Source organism: Geotrypetes seraphini, chromosome 5 (genome assembly GCF_902459505.1).
Source record: "Geotrypetes seraphini chromosome 5, aGeoSer1.1, whole genome shotgun sequence".
NCBI classification, from domain to species: domain Eukaryota; kingdom Metazoa; phylum Chordata; class Amphibia; order Gymnophiona; family Dermophiidae; genus Geotrypetes; species Geotrypetes seraphini.
The window spans coordinates 165,568,561-165,595,037 of record NC_047088.1 but is presented as its reverse complement, the minus strand read 5'-3'; the positions used below and the strand labels follow the sequence as shown (position 1 = coordinate 165,595,037).

General features: G+C 41.6%; 1 protein-coding gene across 4 annotated transcripts in view; it reads left to right on the top strand.

The window, feature by feature from the left end:
• The window catches only part of SPAG16 (sperm associated antigen 16), a 695,820-nt gene that overhangs the window by 150,865 nt on the left and 518,478 nt on the right, over positions 1–26,477 (top strand). For all 4 annotated transcript variants that reach the window (XM_033946736.1, XM_033946735.1, XM_033946737.1 and 1 more), the window contains exon 10: positions 16,371–16,504. In XM_033946736.1, coding sequence (XP_033802627.1) covers positions 16,371–16,504 — 134 coding nt within the window. The remainder of the gene's footprint in view (positions 1–16,370; positions 16,505–26,477) is intronic.

Below are 26,477 nucleotides of genomic sequence, written 5' to 3'. Positions count from 1 at the left end.
AAGCAGCAGATTTCTGTGTGTCAATGGCCACAGATTTGGACTTGGAGGATGAGCTGTACAGCAGGGGTGTCCAACCTGCGGCCCCGTGAAGTATTTTATGCGGCCCCGGTCGAGGGCGATGCAGTGTTTTCCTCTGCTGCCCCCGGGTATTTACCATCTTGCTGGCTCCCTCCTCTGTCTTGCTGCAGCATTTGCGCGGCCCCAGAAACATTTTTTTTGGTCAGTGCGGCCCAGGGAAGCCAAAAGGTTGGACACCCCTGATGTACAGCGTCATCTATGAGGCAAACTTGTTTGTATTTTTTTGTTGCAAAGAAGTTTTTGGACCCGTTAGATTACAAAAATTAGATAGTTCTAAGTCAAATAGATGCTGACACTGTCATCTCGATATAGAGACACTGCATCATCTGCTCTTCTTTTGTCCCTTGATACTTAGATTTTGGCGATCCATATAGGGTCAAATTAATAGAATACTGGACGTCCCATTGAAGTTGACATATGATGCGGTGCTATTTGGCACAGTATTATTGGCTAAAAGCCCAATAACTTTCTATAACAACAAACTTCTCTTTATAATGACAGGAGTTGCCATACAACCTATTTGGAAAAACTAGAAAAACTGGGACCGGTTTAATTATAATTTCTGGTGGGAATCTTTATGCCACACTTTTAAACTGGAACATATGAATGCACTACAAGGGACATTATAGGAAATTTAAGGATGTCTGGGAGTCATTGATAAAATTCTGTAAGGAGTGACTATTGATTTTAATTTTTGCCCTTTTGAGTATACATGTCAAGGGGGGTGGGGATATACCATTAATTTAACTTGGGAAAGGTTATTGAAGGAATCTACGTATTCCTGTTTTTCTTGATTAGTCATTTGGGTGGGCGGGAGGGGTAAAAATTATTGCTTATGTATTTCTGCAAGATGAATGTGCATTTCTTGAATTATTATATGTACATCTACTTATTTATTATATGAATTATTATATGTACATCTACTTATTATGAATTATTATATATATATCTACTTATTTATTGCCCTATATATATATATAGTTTAGCCGGTCCCAGTTTTTCCAATTCTTTATGATAAGTTGTATGGAAACTCCTGTCATAATGAGAAATAATTTATTACTATTAGAATTTAACGGACTCTTAGGCAATAATAACGTACCAAACAATACTGCATCGTATGTCAATGCCATTGGGACCTCCAGTATCATATTAATTTGATTCCAAATGGATTGCCAAAATTTAAGTATTAAGGGACAAAAAAAAAGAGATGATCCAATGTCTCTATATCCAGATGACAATGCCACCATCTATTAGACTTAGAAATATCTACCTTTTGTAGTCTAACAGGGGTCCAGAAAATTCTATATAACAAAAATGACCAAGTTTGTCTCATAGATGCTGATGCTGTGCGTCTCATCCTCCAAGTCCAAATTTGTGGCCATTGAGTAGCAGAAATTTGCTGCTTTATTTCAATGCTCAATGCTAGTCTCATAGACTAGTTTTTGGTTTTTTATTCAGATGCTCAAATATTAATTTATATCACTTGGCTGCCTGATGCCCTAGCAGATCAGTCTGGAAACACAGGCCCAGCAAACTATACTGAGTTTTTAAAGTGCGCCATTCAGAGAACCTCTTTATTTGTTAATAAAAAGGTCAAACAAAAAAAATTCTGAGGTGGTACCAAAAAACTGTTGAGGAGCTTATTGAAGTAACTCTTTCATCACTTCCAGTGATTCAGATTTTGGTATATTTGTATTCAAATTACATACATCAAAGTGGCCAAGAGACTCAGATCTAGACCCCATTATCCCCTCACATTATCGAACAATTGCTAATATACCATTATTGACAAAGTTGTTAGAATCAATTGTAACGGGTCAACTTACCAATTATCTGGAGAAATTTTCATTACTTCAACCTTTTCAATATGGGTTTCATTCTAATTTTAGTACCGAAACTTTATTGATCTCTCTTCTTTCTAAAATCCAACAACTACGACTTCTAAATAAATGTTCAATTTTGCTTCAGTTTGATTTGTCCGCGATGTTTAATGTAGTACATCATGATATTTTGCTCCAGTTACTTTCAGATATCGGTCTTAATCAGGTTGTTCTAGTTTGGTTTTCTAAATTTTATAGTCCTGATCTTATTCAGTTAATATTGATGGTAATATTTCTAATTCCTGGCAACCTCCTTGCGGAGTTCCCCAGGACTCTCCGCTTTCCCCAATTTTGTTCAATCTTTATATGACAACTTTGAATATTTATAAGCTGTCAGCGTGGGAAACACTTTTTACTTATGCGGATAACATTTTTATACTGATTGAGATTGATCCAAATATTACCAATTTAACTTTTAAAATAAATCACTGTATCTCTAAACTTCAAACTTGAGCTATGTCTGTCCAAATGAAGCTAAATGCAGTTAAAACTAAACTTCTGTAGTTAGGCCCAAAATTGGATCATCTTCCTTCCACTGTACTTTTGGATTCTGGAGAGAGGTCACAAGCGGTGTTCCGCAGGGGTCAGTACTCGGACCGCTGCTGTTCAATGTATTTATTAATGACCTAGAAAAAGGGACAAAGTGTGAAGTTATAAAATTTGCGGATGACACAAAACTCTGTAGCAGGGTAGGAACAGTAGAGGACTGCAAAGAATTACAAAGGGATCTGAACAAGCTGGAGAAGTGTTCTAATAAATGGCAGATGAGCTTCAATGTGGAGAAATGCAAGGTCATGCAAGTGGGGAAAAAGAACCCGAGGTTCTGCTACAAAATGGGGGGGGGGGAGGTTGGTACTGGGGGAAAGCAACCTTGAAAGGGACTTGGAAGTGCTGGTGGACACCACAATGAAGCCATCAGCACAATGCGCAGCGGCCTCAAGGAAAGCAAACAGAATGTTGGGTATCATCAAAAAGGGTATTACGACCAGAACGAAGGAAGTTATCCTGCCACTGTATCGAGCGATGGTGCGACCGCATCTGGAGTACTGTGTTCAGTACTAGTCGCCGTACCTGAAGAAGGATATGGCGATACTTGAGAGGGTCCAGAGAAGAGCTACACGTATGATAAAGGGTATGGAAAACCTTTCATACGCAGACAGGCTAGAGAAACTGGGGCTCTTCTCCCTGGAAAAGCGGAGGCATGATAGAGACATATAAGATCATGAAGGGCATTGAGAATGTGGAGAGGGACAGATTCTTCATCCTATGGGGAACTACAAGAACAAGGGGGCACTCGGAGAAACTAAAAGGGGGCAGGTTTAGAACCAATGCCATGAAGTACTTCTTCACTCAGAGGGTGGTGGATATCTGGAATGCGCTTCCGGAGGGTGTGATAGGACAGACTACTTTACAGGTTTCAAAGAGAAATTGGATAAATTCTTGGAAGAAGAAGTTATTGAAGGATATAGGGGGCACTCAGAGAAATTGAGAGGGGAAAGGTTTAGAACAAATGACAGGAAGTTCTTTTTCACCCAGAGGGTGGTGGATACATGGAACGCGCGACCGGAGGATGTGATAGGCAGAAGCATGCTACAGGGCTTCAAGGAGGGTCTGGACAGGTACCTGGAGGACAAAGGGATTGAGGGGTACAGATAAGAGTAGAGGTAAGGTTTGAGGGATAGGATTAGAGGTAATTTGTAAAATTAGTCAGAGACCACTGTTCAGGCAGTGGGCCTGATGGGCCACCGCGAGAGCGGACCGCTGGGCGAGATGGACCTCTGGTCTACCTCAGCGGAGGCAACTTCTTATGTTCTTATGTTCTTATATAGATAGGGAAGATATAGGATGAAGAAGGGTACAGTTAGAAGGATATAGATAAGGTAGGATAAAAAAAAAAATAAGGATTGAAGAGATAGAGGGGTACAGATAGAGGACTACTACATAGGTCCTAGACCTGATGGGCCGCTGCGTGAGCAGACTGCTGGGCACGATGGACCTCTGGTCTGACCCAACAGAGGCACTTCTTATATTCTTATGAATACTTTTTGATTCTTCTCTTACTTTTAAAGATCAAATAAACTCTCTGGTTAAAAAATGCTTTTTCAGGTTACGAATGTTGAGGAGGGTCAGATCTCTTTTCCATCAACATCATTTTTCTGTTTTGGTCCAATCTATTATATTATCCCGGTTAGATTATTGCAACACTATTTATCTTGGCATCACTAAGAACTGCCTTCAAAGACTACAACTGATTTAGAATACCGCCGCAAAGTTGATCTATGGAAAGAGCAAATTCGACCATGTGACTCCTATGCTTTTCTCTCTCTATTCGCTCCCGGTTTATTTTAGAATTCAGTTTAAGTGTTTATGTATTGTTTTAAGATTTTGCTCCTCTTGTTCCTTTGCTATGGAATGTTTATAGATTTTCATATGCGAGAGGCATTCATCGATTTAAACTTTCTCTTCCTTCTAGGAAAGGAATTCAAGGAGTTAAGAATTTTAGCAGCTCTCTGGCATTTAAATTTCCCCAATTATGGAATGAACTTCCCCCAATTTTGAGGTGTCCCAGTTCCTTCCAACTCTTTCGTAAACTTTTAAAAAGTTTTTTATTCGCTAAACATTTTGAAAACTAAGTCTTGTATTTCAGTTTACTTTATAATTTATTGTTAACCGTGTTGAGCTTCCTTTGGTTGAAGACCCAGTATATAAGGTTAAGTTTTAGTTTAGTTTAGACTTGTATTTTGCCAGGAATACAATCCAATGTTTATGACAATTAAAAAAAATGAATTGTATCTCTAATATAAGAACAAATAGAGGATATAAGGGGTTGTAGAAAACAATCAATATACTGTACTGTATTTCCAGTCAAGATGATCAGGAATCTAGGAGGTTCAGTTAGACTCTTATGGATCTTACATGTAGATAAAGTACAAAACAAAGATATTTTATAAAATTTATATTTCAAATATTGGTATTCTGCTTAAAGTCAGATAACTGCAGGCTTTATCTTTCTGTATAAGCTGTTCAATCTGAGCTGTAATCCTTTCTGAGGAGTCTTCCTAAAAAAAACGGTAGACTTGTGAATCATTAAGTTGATATCTGATATCACTATTGATCTATCCTGTTGCGAACATTGGATCGCCAGTTTATCTGTCCTCTCATGACACAGCCAGTCACTGCCAATTTTTTGTGACTTGCTGGCTAAGTTCAACAGCCAGGTAGAGCCACCTAAAAAGCCAGTATATCTTTGGTCATTGAGACATAGCTAGCTAGCTGCTGACTATTGGCCTAGCCAGCTCTATCTGGCTAGCCAAAAATAGACTGAAAATTCAATGCCAGTCACTGGACACAGCACCAGCATTGAATTTCTGGTATCACCACTGACTGCGGGAGATCACTGGCAATCTCCCACGGTCTGAATATTGATCAGATAATATTTATAAAGGAGGTCTACTATCATAGATGTGATATATTTTATAGGGATAAAAGCTAATTTCATTATACCAAAATTTTATACTGTATATCCTTATTAGATTTTAACCTTATAATTTTTGCTATCCAACTAGTCCATCATTTTTTTTACTCATTTTTTTAAAAATTGCAACATTAAGCATTTATGCAAGCTAGAAGGCAAATTTTGATGACAAACCAATTTGTTCTTTTTAATAAGGTTGGTTATTGGTAGTCTACTAGCACAGTGCTAAATCAAAAGCCAATCCCTCCTGCTGCCACCCCCAAAACAGTCCCTGGCAGGATTTTTAGCCACTGGGACAGGTACATGCCTCTTGGGAGTGGGGGGTCCACTAGTGTGCCATTTATGTACCTCTTAGGTGTGCCGGGCAGCATGTGTACCGTGGTACCTGTGGATCCTGTAATGTGATCAACACTGTGAGCAGCAGGGTACATGTGTATGATCATGTGTGGTACTTGTGTAGCTTGTTCTGTTCAGGGATGTGAAGGAAAAATTATGTACTTACCTGATAATTTTCTTTCCTTTAGTTACAGCAGATGAATCCAGAGACTAATGGGATTATGTTCATCAACCAGCAGGTGGAGATAGAGAGCACTGAGTTGTCCTTAGCTATATTGGATGCATTCTCCTGGCCAACCAGTATAGGTCGTCTCAGAGCAGTCGAAATAAAGCACATAAAATACATGAAACAAATGAAACTCCTTTCCCCCACATGTGCTACATGAACAACTAAATGCAACTCCAGCTGAAAAAGCATGCTGAAACCACGCATGAGAGTGACAATCATTGCAACAGGGTGGGTCTCTGGATTCATCTGATGTGACTAAAGGAAAGAATTATCAGGTAAGGACATAATTTTTCCTTCCTTGTCATCAACAGCAGATGAATCCAGAGACTAGTGGGTTGTACCAAAGCAGTCCTAACGTAGGGAGGAAAATAAACACCACTCTCCCAAGCCCAACACACTGACGGCCACTCCATAAATAGCCTCACACTCAGACTACCACTGTGGACACTTAGAGAACAAGCTATTCTGAAATCCTCCGCTTCCAAATCATGCCCTGCAGCAAACGTCCAAGGAGATATGAAAACACAGAGTATATGCATCCCACGATTATACAGAGGCCAACCCTCAAAGTCCATGTGAGCAGGAGCAATCATCGCCTGAGCGTACTATGCTGCAGAAAACACCACTGTAGTGCTCCTTCATGAATAGTATGACTGCAGAGCACCAGACTTTCGTGAGTCCAAGGCTCCATACATAACTCCTGTTGGCTGAATCCATTATATCTGGCAATGGTCCTTAGCCTATGGCAAAGCCATGACATTCAGAAAACAAAAAGCATACGCGATGGAACACCACCTAAAGAAGATGCCATTCCCAGTAGGAGGTCAACCGATCTCGCAAAAGAGGCAAACTGATGAAGAAATTCAAGTAGAAATCCTCACCTAAGAAAGGAAATGAGAATACGTGATATAGGAGCATTAAACAAGGGAAAAGCCACCAGAGAACCCAAAAATACCTAGTTCTATCTGAAGCCCAAAAGAAGGGACGAAGAGCCAAACCCCCCCCCCCCAGAAGGAAGACCTGCATGAATAACATAAAAGCCCCTGAATGAATCTGGCGCTAGTCAGCAAAAAACGAAGACACTGACCTGCCAAAGAATACCCTGACTTGTGTCAAAGAGAGAAACGAGAAGAAGCTCCAATCCTCCCCCCCCCATGGTCATCATGACCCACAGTGAACTGTCAAAAGACAGGAGGTAATATGGTTGCGATGAAAGCACAGAGTGACAGCGCCCCAAAAGCCACTGTCGTAGAGGAATAGGAGCCGAAAGAGTCAGTGTACCATGAACCGAGGTCGCTAAATCCCCTAAAGAGAACACTAAGTCCTGGAGTCTATACCCTGTTGCTAGAGAAATGGTGCTACATTGAGACAGATAATGTGGAAGCAGCTCAGAGCACCATCAATGACCAGCTCCTGAAGAACCTAAGGAAGAAAGCCCGGACATTCTTCAGAGATACGCCACACAAATGGACTCGTACACACAAACTGGGTGTACCAGAATAAAGGTGAGAGCAGCATCTAGCCAAGAACAGAATCAAATGAAGTGCACTTGCACTACACAGGTACCCTGTGTGCTTGGGACAAATGTGGAAATGAAAGCATGAACGAGAAACTTGCCCAGGGTCACAAGGAGCAGCATGGATTCTGAACCCATAACTGCAGGGAGGTGAGGCTATAGCCCTAACCACTATTCCACACAGCCCCTTCTCTTAAATGTTGCTCCAAAACCTAAGCTGAAAAAGAATGTCATTTACGCTAGAAGGTAGGGAAGGTGGACATGGAATTACCTGCTCTACTAGCAATCAGAAAATTAGCGCGTTGGTCGCTGAACTGCGCTTCAAACTAGCAGACGCCAGGAAAAAAACTGCCAACCTCTGGTGCACTAGGGCCCTCCATAAAACATCCCGATACAGCGAGCCCGCTGCGAAACTGACTTCGTTAGCACCCCGGCCCTAAAAAGTCGACCCCTACCCAGCCTGCCGACCATAGTCAAACCGCTGGTGCTCACCAGGGCCGCTCCAGCCTGCTGACTGAAACCAAGCAGCTGAAAACCCATGGCCCATATAGCCGCTGCCTCCCAAACATGGCCGTAAGCGGCTGTGAATAAACTGCCTGAACTCTCCTGCACGCACCAAACACAAATGACATTCAAAGGTGCAAAATTTTGCAGATCAAACAGCTGCTACCGCCGACCCAAATGGCTGCGAGGCAAAATCCTGCCTAAGTCTAATACATGGGAAAGTAACAGAACCACTCCCACCGGTGCCCCCTGAAAACGATCAGCTGAGCACCCCAAATGAAGTTTGCTGGGACCAGGGCATAGGCTCCATCGAACCCATCTCAGCCCCTGCAGCCAGAAACTGCGAAGCTCTGGATCCCCTGACCACCAGCACAGGTAAAAAAACAATACTCACCTGCAAGCCAGCTGGGACGGCTAACTGAAGGAGGCAGACAAATGTCTCCATCAACGAAAGAGCTCAAGCCTCTTATGGAGCAAACTGCTAGATCCAACCGGTACTCCATTCCACCGTGCCTGCTTCCCTTTTTTTATAACATGGGAAAGGAGAACGCTCCTCAGGCACAAAGTCAGCAAGGGAAAGGGGCCTGCGGTGAGCAGGTGTTACTCTAAAGAGGGTGAGGCAGGGAGCTGGAGGAGGGGGAGGCAGTTGTAACCTCTAAAGCTGGCACTGTTCAGCCGGAACACCCCTCTTTCCAAATATCCAGGCCCGGCTCGAAATCCACCATAGAATCCAGGAGCTGTGAGGAACCCATCCATAAGCCTGCTGAAGATAGAGTATACTGGTTGAGCAGGAGGCTGTACATCCACTGTAGCTGAGTGCTCTCTATCTCCACCTGCTGGTTGATGGATGTAATCCCACTAGTCTCTGGATTTATCTGCTGTTGATAACAAGGAATATGTGTTATTCTGCAGATTCTATTTGTTCACATTGTCAGGCTGAACCAGATCTTGTGCCACACCTGTGCAGCTGTGATCTGGGTCACCGTTCACCTACCTTTTCTGAATAACTTTGCCACATTTTGGAGGACCGGAAAGGTGAGCTAGTGGGAACATTGTCACTAAAGATTTTCTCCATCCTGGCTTCCATCTTGCATGTGAATGCGAAAACTCATTAGTGGGCACGGTATATATTTGGTGGTAGTGGAGCCCACAGGCACAGGGCAGTCTAAGTCATTGCCAGGATGGGAGGTGCATGTGCAGTGTGGAGCTAAACTTTTTCCATTATAAACAGAGGATATATATTTAGCACTAAGACCCATATTCTATAAGTAGTGCCTTAAGTTACATGCCATTAGGTGCCCTACCGGTACCCAACTTAAATGGGAAAAAAACATGTAAACACAATTTTTTTATTATTATTATTTGTTGAGCAGGCAGCATGTTCAATCAGTCAAACTGCATGAAACAAAAAGTAAACAAACAAAAAAAGCAAGACTCTAGGGCTGGGGATTCATCCAACCCCCTGAAGGCCCTAACTACTGATCTGAATTTGATTGGTTGAGCAGCTTCTGCCTATTGCCTGCTCAACCAATTCAGAGCAGTGACCTCAGGGCCTTCAGGGTTTGGATGAATCCTGTCACCTGCCGGGCCCGCGAGAAAACTGCGGGGGACCGCCGACAGGTGGCAGCACGACCCTGGCGCGGCTCCCAAAGGGGGAGACCCTAAATTCCTTGGCTTCACAATAATAATAATAAGCCAACACAAGCTCAGACAAATGCAACAGGTTTAATTCACCCCCCAAAAAACACCAAAACTATTTCACTGGCTTTTCTTCTTCCACCAAATATTTCATAGAAATCAGTTGTAGTCCAGTGAATAAACTTAAGTTTAGTCCCAGGTAAGTAACTAAAAGTTCCAGGTAACCTTCTGGCAGCTTCACACAGCTTCAAACCAGAGAACAGAAAATAAAGCAAACACTTTTCCAAGTCTTCCTGGAGCCCTGGGCTTTTAGTAATCCAGTCCTGTTCTTCACCAGGCTCCTGCACCATACACCACAAAATAAACTTTAAAGCAATGTTGTTTGTAGCCTTTGCCTCTCTAGGCTGCAGCAACTCTCCAGCCTCTGAAGACTGGGAACAGAATTGCTGGGTCCCCTTTCAATAATAGCTTTTTCAAGCACCTGCAAAATCCCAATCCTTGGTCTTCGGGGAACCCTCCACAATCCTGTAAGTCATTAGGTTGCAATGCAGCCAACAAAAGAAAGCTACACCAGCTTTCTCCTGGCTCAGTCACAGCTGGTGTGTAGCAGCTTAATTAGTGCTGTGCACAACTTCAGCACTTCTTTCAGCCCAGCCCCCACTGCAGTGCAACACAAAAAACAAAATTTCAAAAACAAACAGTTCCTTGGTAAATTGTCCCAACACAAATATTCAAAAAGAGCAAATTGAATCACTGGCAAGAAACTGCCAAACTCACGTCCATGGGTTTCAAGCATTCAACTTCAGGCATTTCACATTTAGCTGTGTCCATGCACTCCTCTGGAACTGCCAGCTCTGTAGTTTCCTGGGATGTAGGACCTTCCCATTCCATGGGTTCTTGGCCTGTGCCTTGCCTTTGCCTGGCCAGAAGAGCCATAGCTGCTAGGTCTTCTTGAGCTGCCTGCTTCACAGACTTTGAGAGTTGTTTTAAGGAGTTAAAACCACTCCCTATCTTACGTGGCTAGGGCACAGGTTTGAATGCTCTCTGGCTCCCTCTCAGGTCATTAGGTATATTGCTTCTAAGGGAGCTTACTCTCTTAGCAGGCTCTGGCTCTAGCATGGGTTCTAGGTCATGGTCATGCTCATGCTCCTCAGGATAGGCAGCCCTGTCCTCAACAACTCTGAGGCTCTACTTTCAACTGGATTCCTGCCTCGGGGAATGGATTTGGTACAGGACTTAACCCTAACAGGTTCCTCCATAGGAATGGAAATGTCACAATCCCCTGAAGACCCTGACCGCACGCCACTGCTATGGAGATTGAGAATGACAGATGTTTCCCCTTTCTAGATGGTATGGTAAAGCAGAAGAGAGAAGATAGTCTGGGACACATCAAAATCGAAATTATCCTTCCCCTCATTATAAGGCATTTCCCACCCAGGAAAACTGGGGACTTCCCTCCCCTTCAGATTCATCGAGCTCTGGAACAACATTACCTCCCCTCTTCTAAACCTGAGTGCTCTTCAACCCTTCCGTAAACATCTGAAAACCTGGCTCTTCTCCAAGACCTAACACTCCCCCCTCTTCTGACATCCTAGCCCTCTAACATTCTTCTCCCCTCTGATCTTCATCTAGCCTTTCCATGGAGTTCCTTTCTCTTTACAATTCCTGTAAACCGTGCCGAGCCCCACAACTATGGAGATGGTGCGGTATACAAACCCAAGGTTTAGTTTAGTTTAGTTTATATACAGAAAACGTACCAACATAACCACTACCTATATGTAAATTCCCAACCACTTTCTGGCCAGGAAAAGAGGTGCCTTGTGGATACTAGTGGCTTCAGCAATAATTGCATGTGACTGAGACAGCTCACAGGAGGAAAAGAACAAATTAATGGAAGTCCAATCCATCAAGAACAATAACACTGTGAAATAACTAGACAGCGACCCAACAGCAGGGTGGAAGCTTGTGCTTTTTTTTTTTTTGGGGGGGGGAGGGAATGACTACATAAGGAAGCTGTTAAAAAAAGAACAATATTAAAACAGCATACAGAGCGTCCTAGAAACTATCACTAGCAATAGATGGGCAGTAATAACCAATGTATTGCAGTTAATTGGCATCATTTAGAATTTGCACACACAACTTCCTGTGTGCTATTCTATAAAATTTGGCACCTAAGACTCGTAGCATAAATTTGAAAAGGGGGTATGGCCAGGGACATGTCAGGAGCATTCTGAAAAGTTGTGCATGGAATTATAAAATTTGGCTTAAGTGCATCTAACTTTGTTATTGGCATGTATACCTGGTTTTAGCAGGCGTACGTTCAGTGCCTATAAGTTAGGTGCAGGAATTGTGCCTAAACACTATTCTACGTAAGGCATGTGCCCTTTATAGAATAGCGCCGAGTGCTAAAGTTTTTTCTGTGACTAACTTTCTGCATCATTTATAGAATTTTCCATATGATATGTAATTTCTCTTTTCTCTACATTCTTCTCATAATAAAACCTGAGACAGAAACTTAGAAAATAAGAGCATATAATGACCACATAGCATACAAGTTCATTGGCTGGTACTGAACATAAAGCTGGAGAAGAGATGGCTGAGGGGTGGCGATATGATAAATGTTTATAAAATGTAAGTGATGTGGAATGGGTAAATGCCAATCAACTGTTTACTTTTTCAAAAATACAAAGGCTTGGGGACATACCATGAAGTTGCTAAGTAGTACTCGTACATTTAAAACAAATTAGAGAAAATATTTTTTTTCACTCAACATATACTCCCCCTTTTTCAAAAGCGTAGTGTGATTTTTAGTGCCGACTGTGGCGGTAACAGATCCAATGCTCATAGAATTCTTATGAATGTCAGAGCTGTTACTGCTGTAGGTAGGTATTATTAGGCGCTCTAACTTTCAGATGCGTTGTATTTATGCCAAGATTTACTTGGCCTAAATGCGCACACCTAAGTTAGGTCTAAGTCAGAAACAGGTGCCTAAATCCAAAACATGCCTACAATCTGCCCACTAAAACACATCCACTTTTATGTAAAAGATTTGGACTAGGCGCCTAACGTTTTGAGAATCACGCATACCAAGTTAGGTGCCTGTCTGTTCATTCCAATTAATGTCAATTATGAAGTATTACGTGCCAATTATCAGCACCGATAAAGCCTATTAATCAATTAAGTTAGGTGCATACATCGGCTTCAGCTAATAGCCAATCTGTCGATCAAATCTGTAAAGATTCCAGAAGACTAGAAGGTGGCGAACATTACGCCGATCTTCAAAAAAGGTTTGAGGGGAAACTACAGACTGGTAAGTCTGACCTTGGTACCAGGAAAGATGGTAGAGGCGCTGATAAAGGACCGCATCATTGATCACCTTGACAGACACGATCTGATGAGGACCAGCCAGCACGGTTTCAGTAAAGGCAGATCTTGCCTGACAAACTTGCTGCACTTCTTTGAGGGAGTAAACAGGCGGATAGCAAGGGCAACCCGGTCGACATTGTATATCTGGATTTTCAGAAGGCGTTCAACAAAGTTCCACATGAACGACTACTTTGGAAAATTTCAAGCCATGGAATTGAGGGTGAAATATGAATTAAAAACTGGCTGGAGCATAGGAAACAGAGAGTGGGGGTAAATGGACAATTCTCAGACTGGAAGAGCGTCACCAGCGGGGTGCCGCAGGGTTCGGTGCATGGACCCGTGCTCTTCAACATCTTTATAAATGATCTGAACATTGGTATGACAAGTGAGGTGATTAAATTTTGCAGACGATACGAAGTTATTCAGAGTAATGAAGACACAGGGGGATTACGAAGATCTGCAATGTGACATAATCAAGCTCAAGAAATGGGTATCGACATGGCAAATGAGGTTCAATGTGGATAAGTGCAAAGTGATGTATGTCGGGAACAAAAATCTCATGCACGAATACAGTATGTCTGGGGCGGTACTTGGAGAGACCTCCCAGGAAAGGGACTTGGGAGTTCTGATCGACAAGTCCATGAAGCCATCTGCACAATGTGCTGTGGTGGCGAAAAGGGCGAACAGAATGCTAGGAATGATCAAGAAGGGGATCACGAACAAATCGGAAAAGGTTCTCATGCCGCTGTACCAGGCCATGGTGCGCCCTCACCTGGAGTACTGAATCCAGCACTGGTTGCCATACATGAAGAAGAACACAGTACTACTCGAAAGGGTCCAGAGAAGAGTAACTAAAATGGTTAAGAGGTTGGAGAAGTTGCCGTTCAGTGAGAGATTGGAGAAGCTGGGCCTCTTCTCTCTTGAAAAGAGGAGACTGCAAGGGGACTTGATCGAAACATTCAAAATACTGAAGGGAATAGACTTAGTAGAGAAAGACAGACTGTTCACCCTCTCCAAGGTAGGGAGAACGAGAGGACACTCTCTAAAGTTGAAAGGGGATAGATTCCGTACAAACGTAAGGAAATTCTTCTTCACCCAGAGAGGTAGAAAACTGGAACGCGCTTCCCGAATCTGTTATAGGGGAAAACACCCTCCAGGGTTTCAAGACAAAGCTGGACAAGTCCATGCTAAACTGGTGTGACTGGACTCATTTGGAGCACTGGTCTTGACCTAGGGGCCTCCATATGAGCGGACTGCTGGGCAGGATGGACCACTGGTCTGACCCAGCAGTGGCAATTCTTATGTTCTAATATGCTTATAGAATTTGCCCCTCAATGATTTATATTTACACTGGTTGCCTTTACCAATTTGATACTTTGATACTTTTTTCCCCATTTCTAGGCAAACTCTTTGTATACCTTCTTTAATCAAATACAGAGTTCATGGCATAATAATAATAGTACATTACTCGTACCTCTTTATCTTTCGGAGTCTACATAACAGTTTTAATTTTCTTAATATTTTAATTAATTTCTGTGGTTTATCTCCTGTGTCCTGTGCTGCATCAGGGATTCTAACTTCTGCACTATTACTACCACCTTAGTATGTAAGCAACTGGTGAACATCTTTTTATTCTAGGAAATACATAGCCATTATATGTATCCTTTTCTTTCCTATCCTTCTACCGTAGTGGTGCCTTGCAGAGATTTGGTATGGATTTTATAAAATGGGGTCACCATGTGAAGGTACTCAGAAATACTTGAGAAGAAAATTTTATGCTGTTCCCCACAGAGATACAGAGCAATTCATCAGCTTGCTACTAAATTTTATGTTATACCCAGTTCTCTTGAGCTTCACTGTCAATATCCATAAAGAGCTGAATGAATATCAGCAGCATGGATGGCAGGTTGCTATCTATTTTCAAAGGCAGATTTGGTTATAAGCTTTGCTACTTAATGCAGACTGACTATATCTTTCTGAGTATATCTTTCTGGATATATGAAGGTGATAGAAGAGAAAGTTTTAACAACTTTCTATAGTAATCTTAATTGTTATTACGTTCAGGTTTATGATCAGAATTACAAGCATTTGTGTTGAAGGCTGTGGAGCTTTTGGCTCTAGAAAAAAAAAAAGCCATATATTTGCTTTCTGAAATATATTGCTACAGCTTCAGAGTACATGTAGTTTGTCTATCACATTAATACAGTGTAAGTCCCTTTTTTGTTGTTGGCAAGTTTTTACAGTGTTCTGGGATATACAGGAACAAAATAAGTATGAATACATAGAGGGGCATTTTCAAAACATACGTCTAAGTCCGATTTAGACATCCAGAGTCAGCAGTAAGAAAATGCCTATTTTCAAAAGGCAAACCACCATATATCTAGAAATATTTCTTTTTTAATTATTCTCTAACTGGACGTTCAGGCCATTGGGATGTCTATCTTTATAACACATTTTCAAGTAAGTCCCAAATGCCCAGAACAAGACCATTTGGATTTGTAATGAACTGGCCACTCAGACATGGCAGCAGAGAAGTGGGACACCTTAGAGAGCACTGTTACGAACTTCACACAAAGAGTGCCAGATAAACATCTCACCAGAACTCCCTTATAGATTATGATGAACCCCCCAAAACACCTCCAAAACCCACTATACCCACCTTTCTACAGCCCCAATAGCCTTTAAGGCTGCAGGTGGTACCTATATGGCAGTATAGTAGGGTTTGGGTGGGCTCACACATTCTACCATAAATGGCTTATGGGCCTGGGTCCTCCTCTCTATGATTCACTAGCCCACGCACCAAGCTACTTAAGACACCTGTATGCAGCTCTACTAGGCTTCCCCATACCAGATGCTGCTGTTTTAGAGACAGGTATGTACCTTTTTGTTCTTATTTTTGTGTGATGGAAGGGGGACAGTGAGCACTGGGGGAGCGTCAAGGTGTCTTACCTTGATGCATGCAGTGGTCATATGGTCTATCTGGGCAACTTTGTGCCAGTTAGACTCTTCTAAAACAGGTCTAGTCCAAGATATCTTGCAAAATGTTTGATAATTATCACAGCAAGATGTCCATGTCTAACCTGCCTTTGAGACTGCCCAAACCCCACCGATAACATGCCTCCACCACGCCCATCTCGTGCTCTGAACGTACAGAGGCTAGAACACCTCGCTAAGTGTACAGAAAGATGGTTTTGGGTGGACATCCAAGTGCTAATTTAAGATGCTTTTTCGACCATTATGGGCCACATAGTAAATGACAGCAGATAAAGACCTCCATGTATTAATGTGGCTTAAGGTACCATAATTTTTAAAGCCATTTGGCAACTTATTGTACTTTTTATTTTCTAGGATTCTGAATTCCCTCTAGATACAAGAGTGAACCCATATCTTGTTTATATGAAAAAAAAAGGCAACCTTCAGATAAAACTCGGAGCATACCAACAGAACACCACAATAAAAGCACATGAACTGGCTGTTAGCTGGTAGGATGCATACAAAATCTTACTAATACTTCTTGTCATGTAATTTATGAAGGCATTGCTGACTAATTCTGACTTTAAAAAGATTCTCTTTTGACCTGTTCCAAAAGGTATTTGATAAATATGAATTTTAACAGTGATACTGAGGGCAGTAATCAAATAATTTTACCTTAGATACAAAAAAAATTGATATGCACTGTATGACAGTACAGTCTGAGCGGATTATTTAATGTTTATGTTTACTATGCTTTTGATATATCGGCTTTCATGAGCAAATCAAATAGATTTACAATCATACTAGAAAGAGGAAGAAATAGAAAAGAACTATAATTCATGACAAGAGAGGAAAACAATTGAAGCAGAGAGTAAAGCCATATTTTTTAAAAAATCATAAAGGTGTGGTATGGCTGCCACCAGCGGTGCCTCTCACCATCCTGGCTGAATAGATGAGCCTGAGAGTAGTTTTAGGGCTCCTTTTACTAAGCTACGATAGCGGTTTTAGTGTGCGCTAAATTGCCGCATGCGCTAGACGCTAACGCCAGCATTGAGCTGGTGTTAGTTCTAGCCGCATAGCGTGCTAGAGGATTTACCGCGCGCTAAAAACACTATCGCAGCTTAGTAAAAGGTGCCCTTAAACTTAGGAATGTTTGTTCTGCATAAAGATCCAAGGGAAGAAAGTTCCAAAGAGGTGGAGCAGACCCCAAAAAAATGAGCACTGATGAGGGAGCTGCAACCATGAACAGTGGACTACAGGGGTGTAAAGCTGATGGGCTGACATAGACTGAAGGGTTTTGAGGAACAATCAAAGAGAACAATCAAAGAGGAAAGATATAAAGGAATTCCAGAATGAAATACTTTATAGGCCGTGATGAGTATTTTGTAATGGATTCTGAAGGGTATAGACAGTGATTGCAGATAAGAAGAAGAATGATATGATCAAACTTTGTGCATGAGAAATAAAGCATACCGAGTAACAGTGATTTAATAGAAAAAGCTATAAAATCACAAATTATGCAGAGTGCAATTTTCAATCTGTAATAGGTTTCTATATGTCACAAAATGCTTGTGTAGTAAATTTTCTATTTCAAGCATTGTCTTTTCTGTTATGCCCTCTTCCAGCTTAGAATTTCAAAAACATAGAGCAAGCCTGATTAAGAAAAAGATATGTTGTACTATAGATTTTCCTCCTCCAGTTCAGATGAACTACTTTTAGTGCTTCTTTTACCCTCTTCATTCAGGCTTTAACCCACAGATCCTCTGTGGCACTACTCTGGGCTCGATAGACTCTCATAGCCCTAAGCTTTATGTGCTAATTTGTCACTGGATCTTTACTTCTTAAGTAATATTATCTCTAACTTTTGTACCAGTAACTTAAACTGTTAAACTTAGTACTTAGCTTTGTGGTCTTGTTGGTTTAGGGATCTTTGCCAACATGTTTCACCGTGAGGTTTTCTCAAGGCCACCATCCCTACAAAGCAGAGCAGTACAGAATTCATTACTACCATGCTCGTTTAAGCATTAAGCCTGGCTGAATATTCAATCCTATATAAACAGTACAAACTTATAATTCATTCTTAGCTTACCTAGCCATTTGCTAGCCACTTCTTAGGCCACCACATATATCCAAAATGGCGGTAGCATTCATTAGTACTAATTAAATACTTAGTAGTTCATCTGAATTGGAGTTTGAAGAACGTCTTCATTTTTGTATTTTCTGAAAGATACTTGCAACCTAGTAATTTAATTGTAATGTAGATTTTAGCATAACTAGTATTTTTAAAAACAGAATTGTTGGCATATTTCTAGAGGCTTTCTAAGAGCCTTTGTTACGAGGAGTTAGAGTAAGGAAGCAATGTTCCCTCTTAGCTGTGTAGGTATCCTCCAACTGTATTCCTGCCAGTGGGAGTGTGTGTGTGTGGGGGGGGGGGGAGGGAAGGAGGTGATACTTTGATATCATGTTTTAAATCACTAGGAACAGGCAGGTCTTTTGGAGTGCTCCAGAACTTGCCTGTCCCTCAATATCGAAAATGTGATATTGAAATATCACTACTACTGGCAGGAACATAGGTGGAGGACTCCCTTAGAGCTTAAAGGGAGCATTATAAGAAAACCTATGTTTACTCCTTTCCAGCAACAGAGAGTATCCTCCTGGAATCCCTTTATGATGTTATTAAAATGGACAACACCATTTGTACTCTGTGCACAACTTAATATGGAAAATGTAGAAAACTTAATATGGAAAGCTGACACAGCTTTTTAAAATTTATAGAACAATATTGTAGATATCAGATTAATACAGCTTTACTAATATAATATAGTTTAGTTAAAGCTTTACTAATATAAGATAGTTAATAGTTCAAACAACACAATATAATAAGCTTACTTAGCAAATGTGCTAAATACCAAATTAACTTCTTTAGGGGAAAAGACCTCAGTGGCTGTTTGTGCCTTAACAAGACATTACACTCCCTCCTCCGTATTCGCGGTGGTTAGGGGCAGAGCTGGCCCACGAATATTGAAAATTTGTGAATAACTTTTGGGCCGATTCTGACCTACTCCCTCCTGCCTCCTGGACCTTACCTGGTGGTCTAGCGGTGACACAGGGCAGGAATGATCTTCCTACACTCCTGCTCCATGAAGAGCCGTCATCAAAAATGGCTGCCGTGAGTTCCCGTTGTAGTCTCGTGAGACCACGGGAACTCACAGCAGCCATTTTAGGAAATTCTACTTTACGGAGAGGGTAGTGGATGCCTGGAATGCGCTCCCGAGAGAGGTGGTGGAGAGTAAAACTGTGACTGAGTTCAAAGAAGCGTGGGATGAACACAGAAGATTTAGAATCAGAAAATAATATTACATATTGAACTAGGCCAGTTACTGGGCAGACTTGCATGGTCTGTGTCTGTGTATGGCCGTTTGGTGGAGGATGGGCAGGGGAGGGCTTCAATGGCTGGGAGGGTGTAGATGGGCTGGAGTAAGTAGATTTTGGCAGTTGGAACCCAAGCACAGTATCGGGTAAAGCTTTGGATTCTTGCCCAGAAATAGCTAAGAAGAAAAATTTAAAAAAAAAATATTTTAATTGAATCAGGTTGGGCAGACTGGATGGACCATTTGGGTCTTTATCTGCCGTCATCTACTATGTTACTATGTTACTATGTTAACAAGGAAGTGTTTACAATGCTTTCACCAAGCTATCTCATACTCAGTTGTGATTAAAATTAAAAGAATTCTTTCCATTCAGTACATACATTTATCCCTATTGTTTCTTTATGTACATTTATCCCATTTGTTTCTATATTCTTTTCCCCCTAAAGAGGTTGCTCGCAGTGGAGAAGTAATTTATTCTGTTCTCCCACCCTCTCCTGTCATTCAGTACTTTACAACTGTTCAAACCAATGCCCTAATTTTAAACAATGTGCCACAGTGGAGCCTTATTTCTTTTATACATGAGACGAGTGATTTTCACTCATTCGTACTTTAAAAGGTCTTGTAGTTTTCCATGCATAAAACTTGTGACTCCCATTGTGGCCTAAGGGATCTGACCAGTTGGAATGTTAGGCCACTCCCAGTGCCTCCCAAAATGTACTTCAAGAGAGGCCTAAGGTAGGCACAAGTGCCTAAGACCCTTTCTATGGGAGAGGTCTTAAGTGCCTGGGTCAGTCAGGGCCTTAGGCCCCTCCCCAGTGCATCTCATGATGCACCAGGAAGGAGAAGGCCCGCCATTCAGTGGAGGCAGGCCTGCCAGCTAGAGGGAGTTGGTGAGGAGGATATGTTAATTTGATTTTATTAAAAGAAGAACAATGTTACATTTATTAATTAAATACTGTAATACCAGCTGGTCTTAATTCAGAATTAGATTTAAGACCTTTTAATAACTTTTTATAACTCAAATTAGCTTTTCATATTTCCTTTTTTTTTTTTTTTAGAATAACATTTTTCAGTATTTTTCTGGATATATTTACTCTTCGCCCTTGCTGCTTCTTTTCCTTCCATTTTTCCTTGCCCCCTTCCCTCATTGTCCTTCTCCCACCCGAGTGTGATTGAATATTCATATCAAAATACTAATCCAGACTCAAATGGGCGGGGCATGGGCAGGGTAGGGGCGGGGCAGGGCCAGGGGGGGCCCAGTGTACTTGGGTGCCTAGGGGCCCTTGAAGAATTAATCCTGCCCTGGGATCGTCATATTGAGGCACACCTTAAGAGATCATTTGAGGTGTCAGCTGTGGCTGTCCAAGCTGTGATCTGTGGTGACTACGTGATGCATGCTTGATTCCACTGGGCAGAACATTTGCCTGATGCTCCATGAGAGGAGTGAGAAAACTTTCAATCAATTTAGTTCAGACTTCGGCGAAGTCCTTGGCTTTGCCGGCTAAGTGACATTTTCTTTGGCTTTGCAGATGTGGCATCCAAGGAATGTCTTAGTTGTCCTTTAGGGATCTGATGCATTTGATGGCAGGGGAGCCCCTACGGTGGGCTCAGTCAGATTTTTTCCCTTAATAAGGCCCAGTAATCATGCCAGGCGTGGATCGCTTCTGATTTACAGCGTGTCTCTTGAGCAGCTGTGGTTGTTGAAGAAGGGCTATTCAGCAGGTGTCATTTCCACCTTGTCAAGTTCTAGGAAGTGTTCTACTTCCTTGGCTTATGTGTGTTTGGCATATTTTCAAGAACTGGTGTGAGAGTAGGGAAGTGTTACCTCTTCATTCTTCAATTCCGGATGTCTTATTTCCTTCTGAATGGTTTCAAAAAAGGTTTGGCCCTTTCATCTTTGAAGGTGCACTTTATTTATTTATTGGGATTTATTAACCGCCCAAAGAGATTCACCCAAGGCAGTGTACAGCAGGTATATGTAATTCAACATAAAACTTAACAATTTTGTTAACTGCATAACAGTAGTAAAAATACCAAATATAAACATAAATACAATGAATGAGATAAAGTCAAAATCAGTAAATTGAAGCTTATTAATAGGACTACCATGTAACCGTTCAAAAAATATACTTAGCAGTACTGAAATTCAAATATGAGAGATATAATACATACTAAAAGGGAGATATAATACTTATGAAGCACCTAATAAGCACAAATAAGAACATTCAAATAACAGATATTTTGCTTTTGTTTTTCTGTAATATAGCTTATCCTATAGCTGAGGGGTCAAATGCAGATATTAGTTGGGGACAAGATCAGTTGTACAGTGTGCATTGGGGTAAACTGATGGGAGACTAAATTCAAGGCAAATTGTTTATACAGTTAAACAAAGCTCTGGCAGCCATTTAGGGTTCAATAAGGGATCGTTCTTTGATATGGCATGCTGATGTCTCCCCTGATGTTCCTTCAGAAAGTGAAGCATTTGTGCCTGCCATTGCATTACATTACATTAGTCCACCTTGGGATTTGAACTTGGTGTTGTCTGCCTTGGTGGATGCTCCTTTGAGCTCTTGGGGTCAAGCACATTGAAGGATCTCTCTCTTAAGGTAGCCTGTTTAGTGGCCATTACTTCTGCTAGACAAGTGTCAGAGCTGTAGGCGCTGTCCTGCAGGAAGCCATTTCTTTTCTTCATTGCGAAGCATGCAATGTTATAACTTGTCCCATTATTTGTGCCTAAGGTAATTTCTTCTTTTCATCTGAATCAGTCTATTACCTTGTCAGTATTTCATAGGAAGAATTCTTCAGATGATCTTGATGATTTGATGTCAAGGAGGCCCTTCGATGCTACTTGTGACAGATTTCTGAGGTTCAAAAGTCGGATCCCTATTTGTTTTATTTAAAGGGCTTAGGAGAGGTGAGGTGGCTTTTAACACCATGATTGCCCTTTGGATCAAGGAAGCTGTTTCTTCTGTATACTTGCTACATGGCAGATAGCTACCACCTGGGTTGAGAGCACATTCTATGAAGTCTCTGGCTATTTCATGGGATGGGATGAACATGCCTTCATTCCCATCATGGACATTTGTCGGGTGGCCATTTGGTCATTCCTGCATTCCTTTGTGAAGCAATACCGCTTGGATGTGCAGGCCAAGAGAGAGGTGGGCCTTGGAACTGCAGAGCTGGCTCATGACTTGGCTGGTTCCCACCCTTGTTAGGTACTGCTTTGACACTTCCCACTTGCTACAAATGGTCTGGAGCAGACCCTAAGGGAGAGAAAATTAGATCTTACCTGCCAATTTTCTCTCCTTTAGTCACTCCAGACCATTAGGAGAGAGTGTGGCGCAGTGGTTAAAGCTACAGCCTCATCACCCTGGGGTTGTGGGTTCAAACCCACGCTGATCCTTGTGACCCTGGGCAAGTCACTTAATCCCCTCTTTGCCCCAGGTACATTAGCTAGATTGTGAGCCTGCCGGGACAGATAGGGAAAAATGCTTGAGTACCTGAATAAATTCATGTAAACCGTTCTGAGCTCTCCTGGGAGAATGGTATAGAAAATTGAATAAAAATAAAATTCCCATTCCCTCCCCTTTTTGTTCATCTTGTACTTGTGCATGACCGCTGGACTGTACAGTACACTGGGTAATTTTTAAAGAAAATCAATGCTTAAAGTTTTCATTTAAAATTAACTACCAGGTCCACCCATACTAAAGTTCATGCAGATGTTGCAAAAATGCAGACTATTGGAGTTATCTTGTTCACAAGTTATCTTCATTAATATGTTAATGTTTCTCAATGCCTTGACAGCTTCAAAGGAAATGCAGAAAACACTGTATTAATTGCAGAATAGGAACAGGCCGCTTCTCAATCATTAAGTGTCAGTCTGACATTGTAGTTAATCATAATACATCTTGAGATTAATGCAGTTTTAAACCATGTTATATTTATTAACCTTATTACATTTTAGACAGCCAACAGAGTCATAAAACACATAAGTCTCCTGTCAATATGACAGAGATTTCAAACCTCTGCATTTTGAAATATAGGTCCATGGGATCTATGTTTCTTATGTATTAATCAGTGCATTACTTTATAATAACCTGATTCACACTCTAAGCAATGCACAGATTTACCATTATGCTTGGGTGTCAGAACAGGGGTGCTATGGCATGGCACCCCCATCAAAATCTTCCCACACCCTGCAACTACTGCTGATATTTTAGCAGCAGCAAAACAAAGATAAAGTCATTCAGGACTGCTCTATTCATCCTCAGGGCTGCCAGCTCTGCTCTGGAATTGAAATTGAAATTGATGTCCCAAGGGGGCATGGTCGGCAACTGTGAGGATGAATTAAGGGACACTATGCCTTTATCTTTGTTTTGCTGGCACTGGAGAGAGAGGGAGAGACTCACTGGATGTAAGGGGATGGAGGATATCAGGCAGTGAATGAAAAGGGGGAGCGAGGGGGTCAGGTGCTGAATGGAAATGGGGAGAGAAGAGGTCAGGTGCTGGATAGAAGGGAAATGGGGAGAGAGGAATTCAGGTGCTGAATGGAAAGGGGGGAGAGGGGGTCAGATATTGGATGGAATGTGGAGAGAGTAGGTCAGGCACTGGATAGAAGGGGAAGGGAGTGAGAAAGGTCATACACTGGATGGAAGGGAGGAGAGAGAGAGTATGCAGACACTGGATGGAAGGGGGAGAGAGAGGGGCAGATGGATGGAAAGAGAAGAGAGAGGGAATAGATGCTGGATAGAAGTGGAAGAAAAAGACTCCGAATGGAAGGGAAGAAAGGCGGCAGATGGATGGAAGGGGTAGAGAAGAGGTCAAAATGATTGGAAAGGGAGGGGGAGAGAGGGGTCAAGTGCTGGATGAAAAGGAAAGAGAGGTAATCAAGCACTGGATGGAAGGGAGAGATAGGGGCAGATATTGGACAAAAGGGGAGAGGAAACAGATTCTGGATGGATAGAGGAAGTCAGGCTATGGATGTTAGGGGACGAGAGAGAAGAAGCAGATGCTATATTGAAGGAAGGGAAGAGAGGGATGGGGCAGATATTGGATGGGGGAGAGAGGGTGAAGATGCTGGGTGGAAGGGGGAGTAGAGGAAGGAACAGACAATGGATGTAAAGGAAAGAGAGAGGAGGGCCAAATGCTGGATGAAGTTGGAGACAGGATGAAATGCTTGATGGTAAGAAGAAAGAGGATAGAATTAGTGAGAATAGAAAATGAAATAGAAGAACCAGAGTGAGGGAAAGAGACAGAAAGCTGTAGGTAGACACATTAAAAAAAAAACCAAAAAACTGTAGTAGGACAGAGGTAGAAAAATAGATTGAAGAAAGCTGAATGGAAAAGAGAAAAATGACAAATTGACAAGAATTCTTCGCAAGAGAGTTAAGATGAAAAAAAGAAAAAGCAGAAACCAGAGACCAGAGACAAGCATATTTAGAAAAAGTAAATAACCAGACAACAAAGATAGAAAAAAAAATGAATTTTATTTTTAGTTTAGCATAAAGTAGTGTGGTAGCTGTGTTAATAAGCATTAATAAATAATGAAAATGGAAATAAAGTGATATATTTTTATTGAACTAATTTTAAAACATTTTTGATTAATGTTTGGAGACCAGACCCTTATTCCTCGTGTCAGAACAAGGTACCATAACTGTTGTATACTGTTCTGACCTGAGAAAAAAAGATTTGCCTCTAAAAGCGAATTGAAAAATTTATTTAGTCCAATGAAATGGTATCATATTACCTAAATGTTGTTTTAATTGTATTTTTTTTAGCCTAGAGTGTAATGATTGTAATATATGTTTTAGAAATTTACTTCTGCTATCTTTATATTTTGCATAGTATAGGGGAATGTGCATCACTTTTTCTCTTTCTCCAATGTTGCACTGTAGCTTATTGGGAGAACATTGGAGAGTGGGCTGGAGAACATGGAGGGGCTATAAAGGAGAGCATGAGGGAGAGGGCTAGAAAGCATGGTGGAGGGCTGTAGAGGAAAGCATTCGGGAGGAGGTTCCCTCCCTCTGTGTACTTCTACACCAGGGCCTGCTGGTTGAGCTGCCAAAATATTCAAAACCCCATTGAAACACATGTTAGAAAATCTAGTGGAAAACTGGAATGCTCTTCCGGAGTCTGTTATAAGGGAAAACACCCTCCAGGGATTCAAGACAAAATTAGACCAGTTCCTGCTGAACCGGAAAGTACACAGGTAGGGATAGTCTCAGTTAGGGCACTGGTCTTTGACCTAGGGACTACCGTGGGAGCGGACTGCTGGGCACGATAGACCACTGGTCTGACCCAGCAGTGGCAATTCTTATGTTCTTAGCTTTTATAAAGTACAAAAGATTGTAGAAAGTGGAAGGCAGGCAAAAATATCTGGAAAAGTTAAGAGAGGCTGGTTGAGTAGTCAGGAAAGCAAAGATACAAATAGAAGAAAAAAATAACTGACACGGTAAAACAGAGAGAAAAAACATTTTTTAGATACATCAGTGATAGGAAGAAGTGCAAAAGTGGCATTGTGAGACTCAAAAGTGAAGGGGAGGACTATATAGACATTGATAAAGAAAATATTTCTGTTCTGTGTTCACAGCTGAAGATCTGGGAGTGGGACTGCAGATGATAAATGCGAATAGGGATGGAGGAGTGGTAGACCCTGATTGATTTCCAAAGGGTTATGTTCGGGAGGAGATAGCTAAATTAAAGTAGACAAAGCAATGGGGCTGGATGGTGTACATCTGAGGGTGCTGAAGGAACTTAGGGAAGTTGTGTTGGCTCCACTGACTGACCTTTTCAATGCTTCTCTAGAGTCAGGAGTGGTAGCAGAGGACTGGAGAAGGGCAGATGTGGTCCATCTATACAAAAGTGGAAGTAAGGAAGAAGTAGGGAATTACAGGCCAGTAAGTCTGACTTCTATAGTAAGCAAATTAATGAAAACACTTTTAAAACAGAGATTGGTGAAGTTTCTGGAATCTGGTGGATTACAGGACCAGAGGCAACATGGATTCACTAGAAGTAGGTCTTGTCAGACAAATCTGATCAATTTCTTTGACTGGGTGACCAGATAATTGGATAGATGGAAAAAGATAGATGTGGTGTATTTATATTTGGGCAG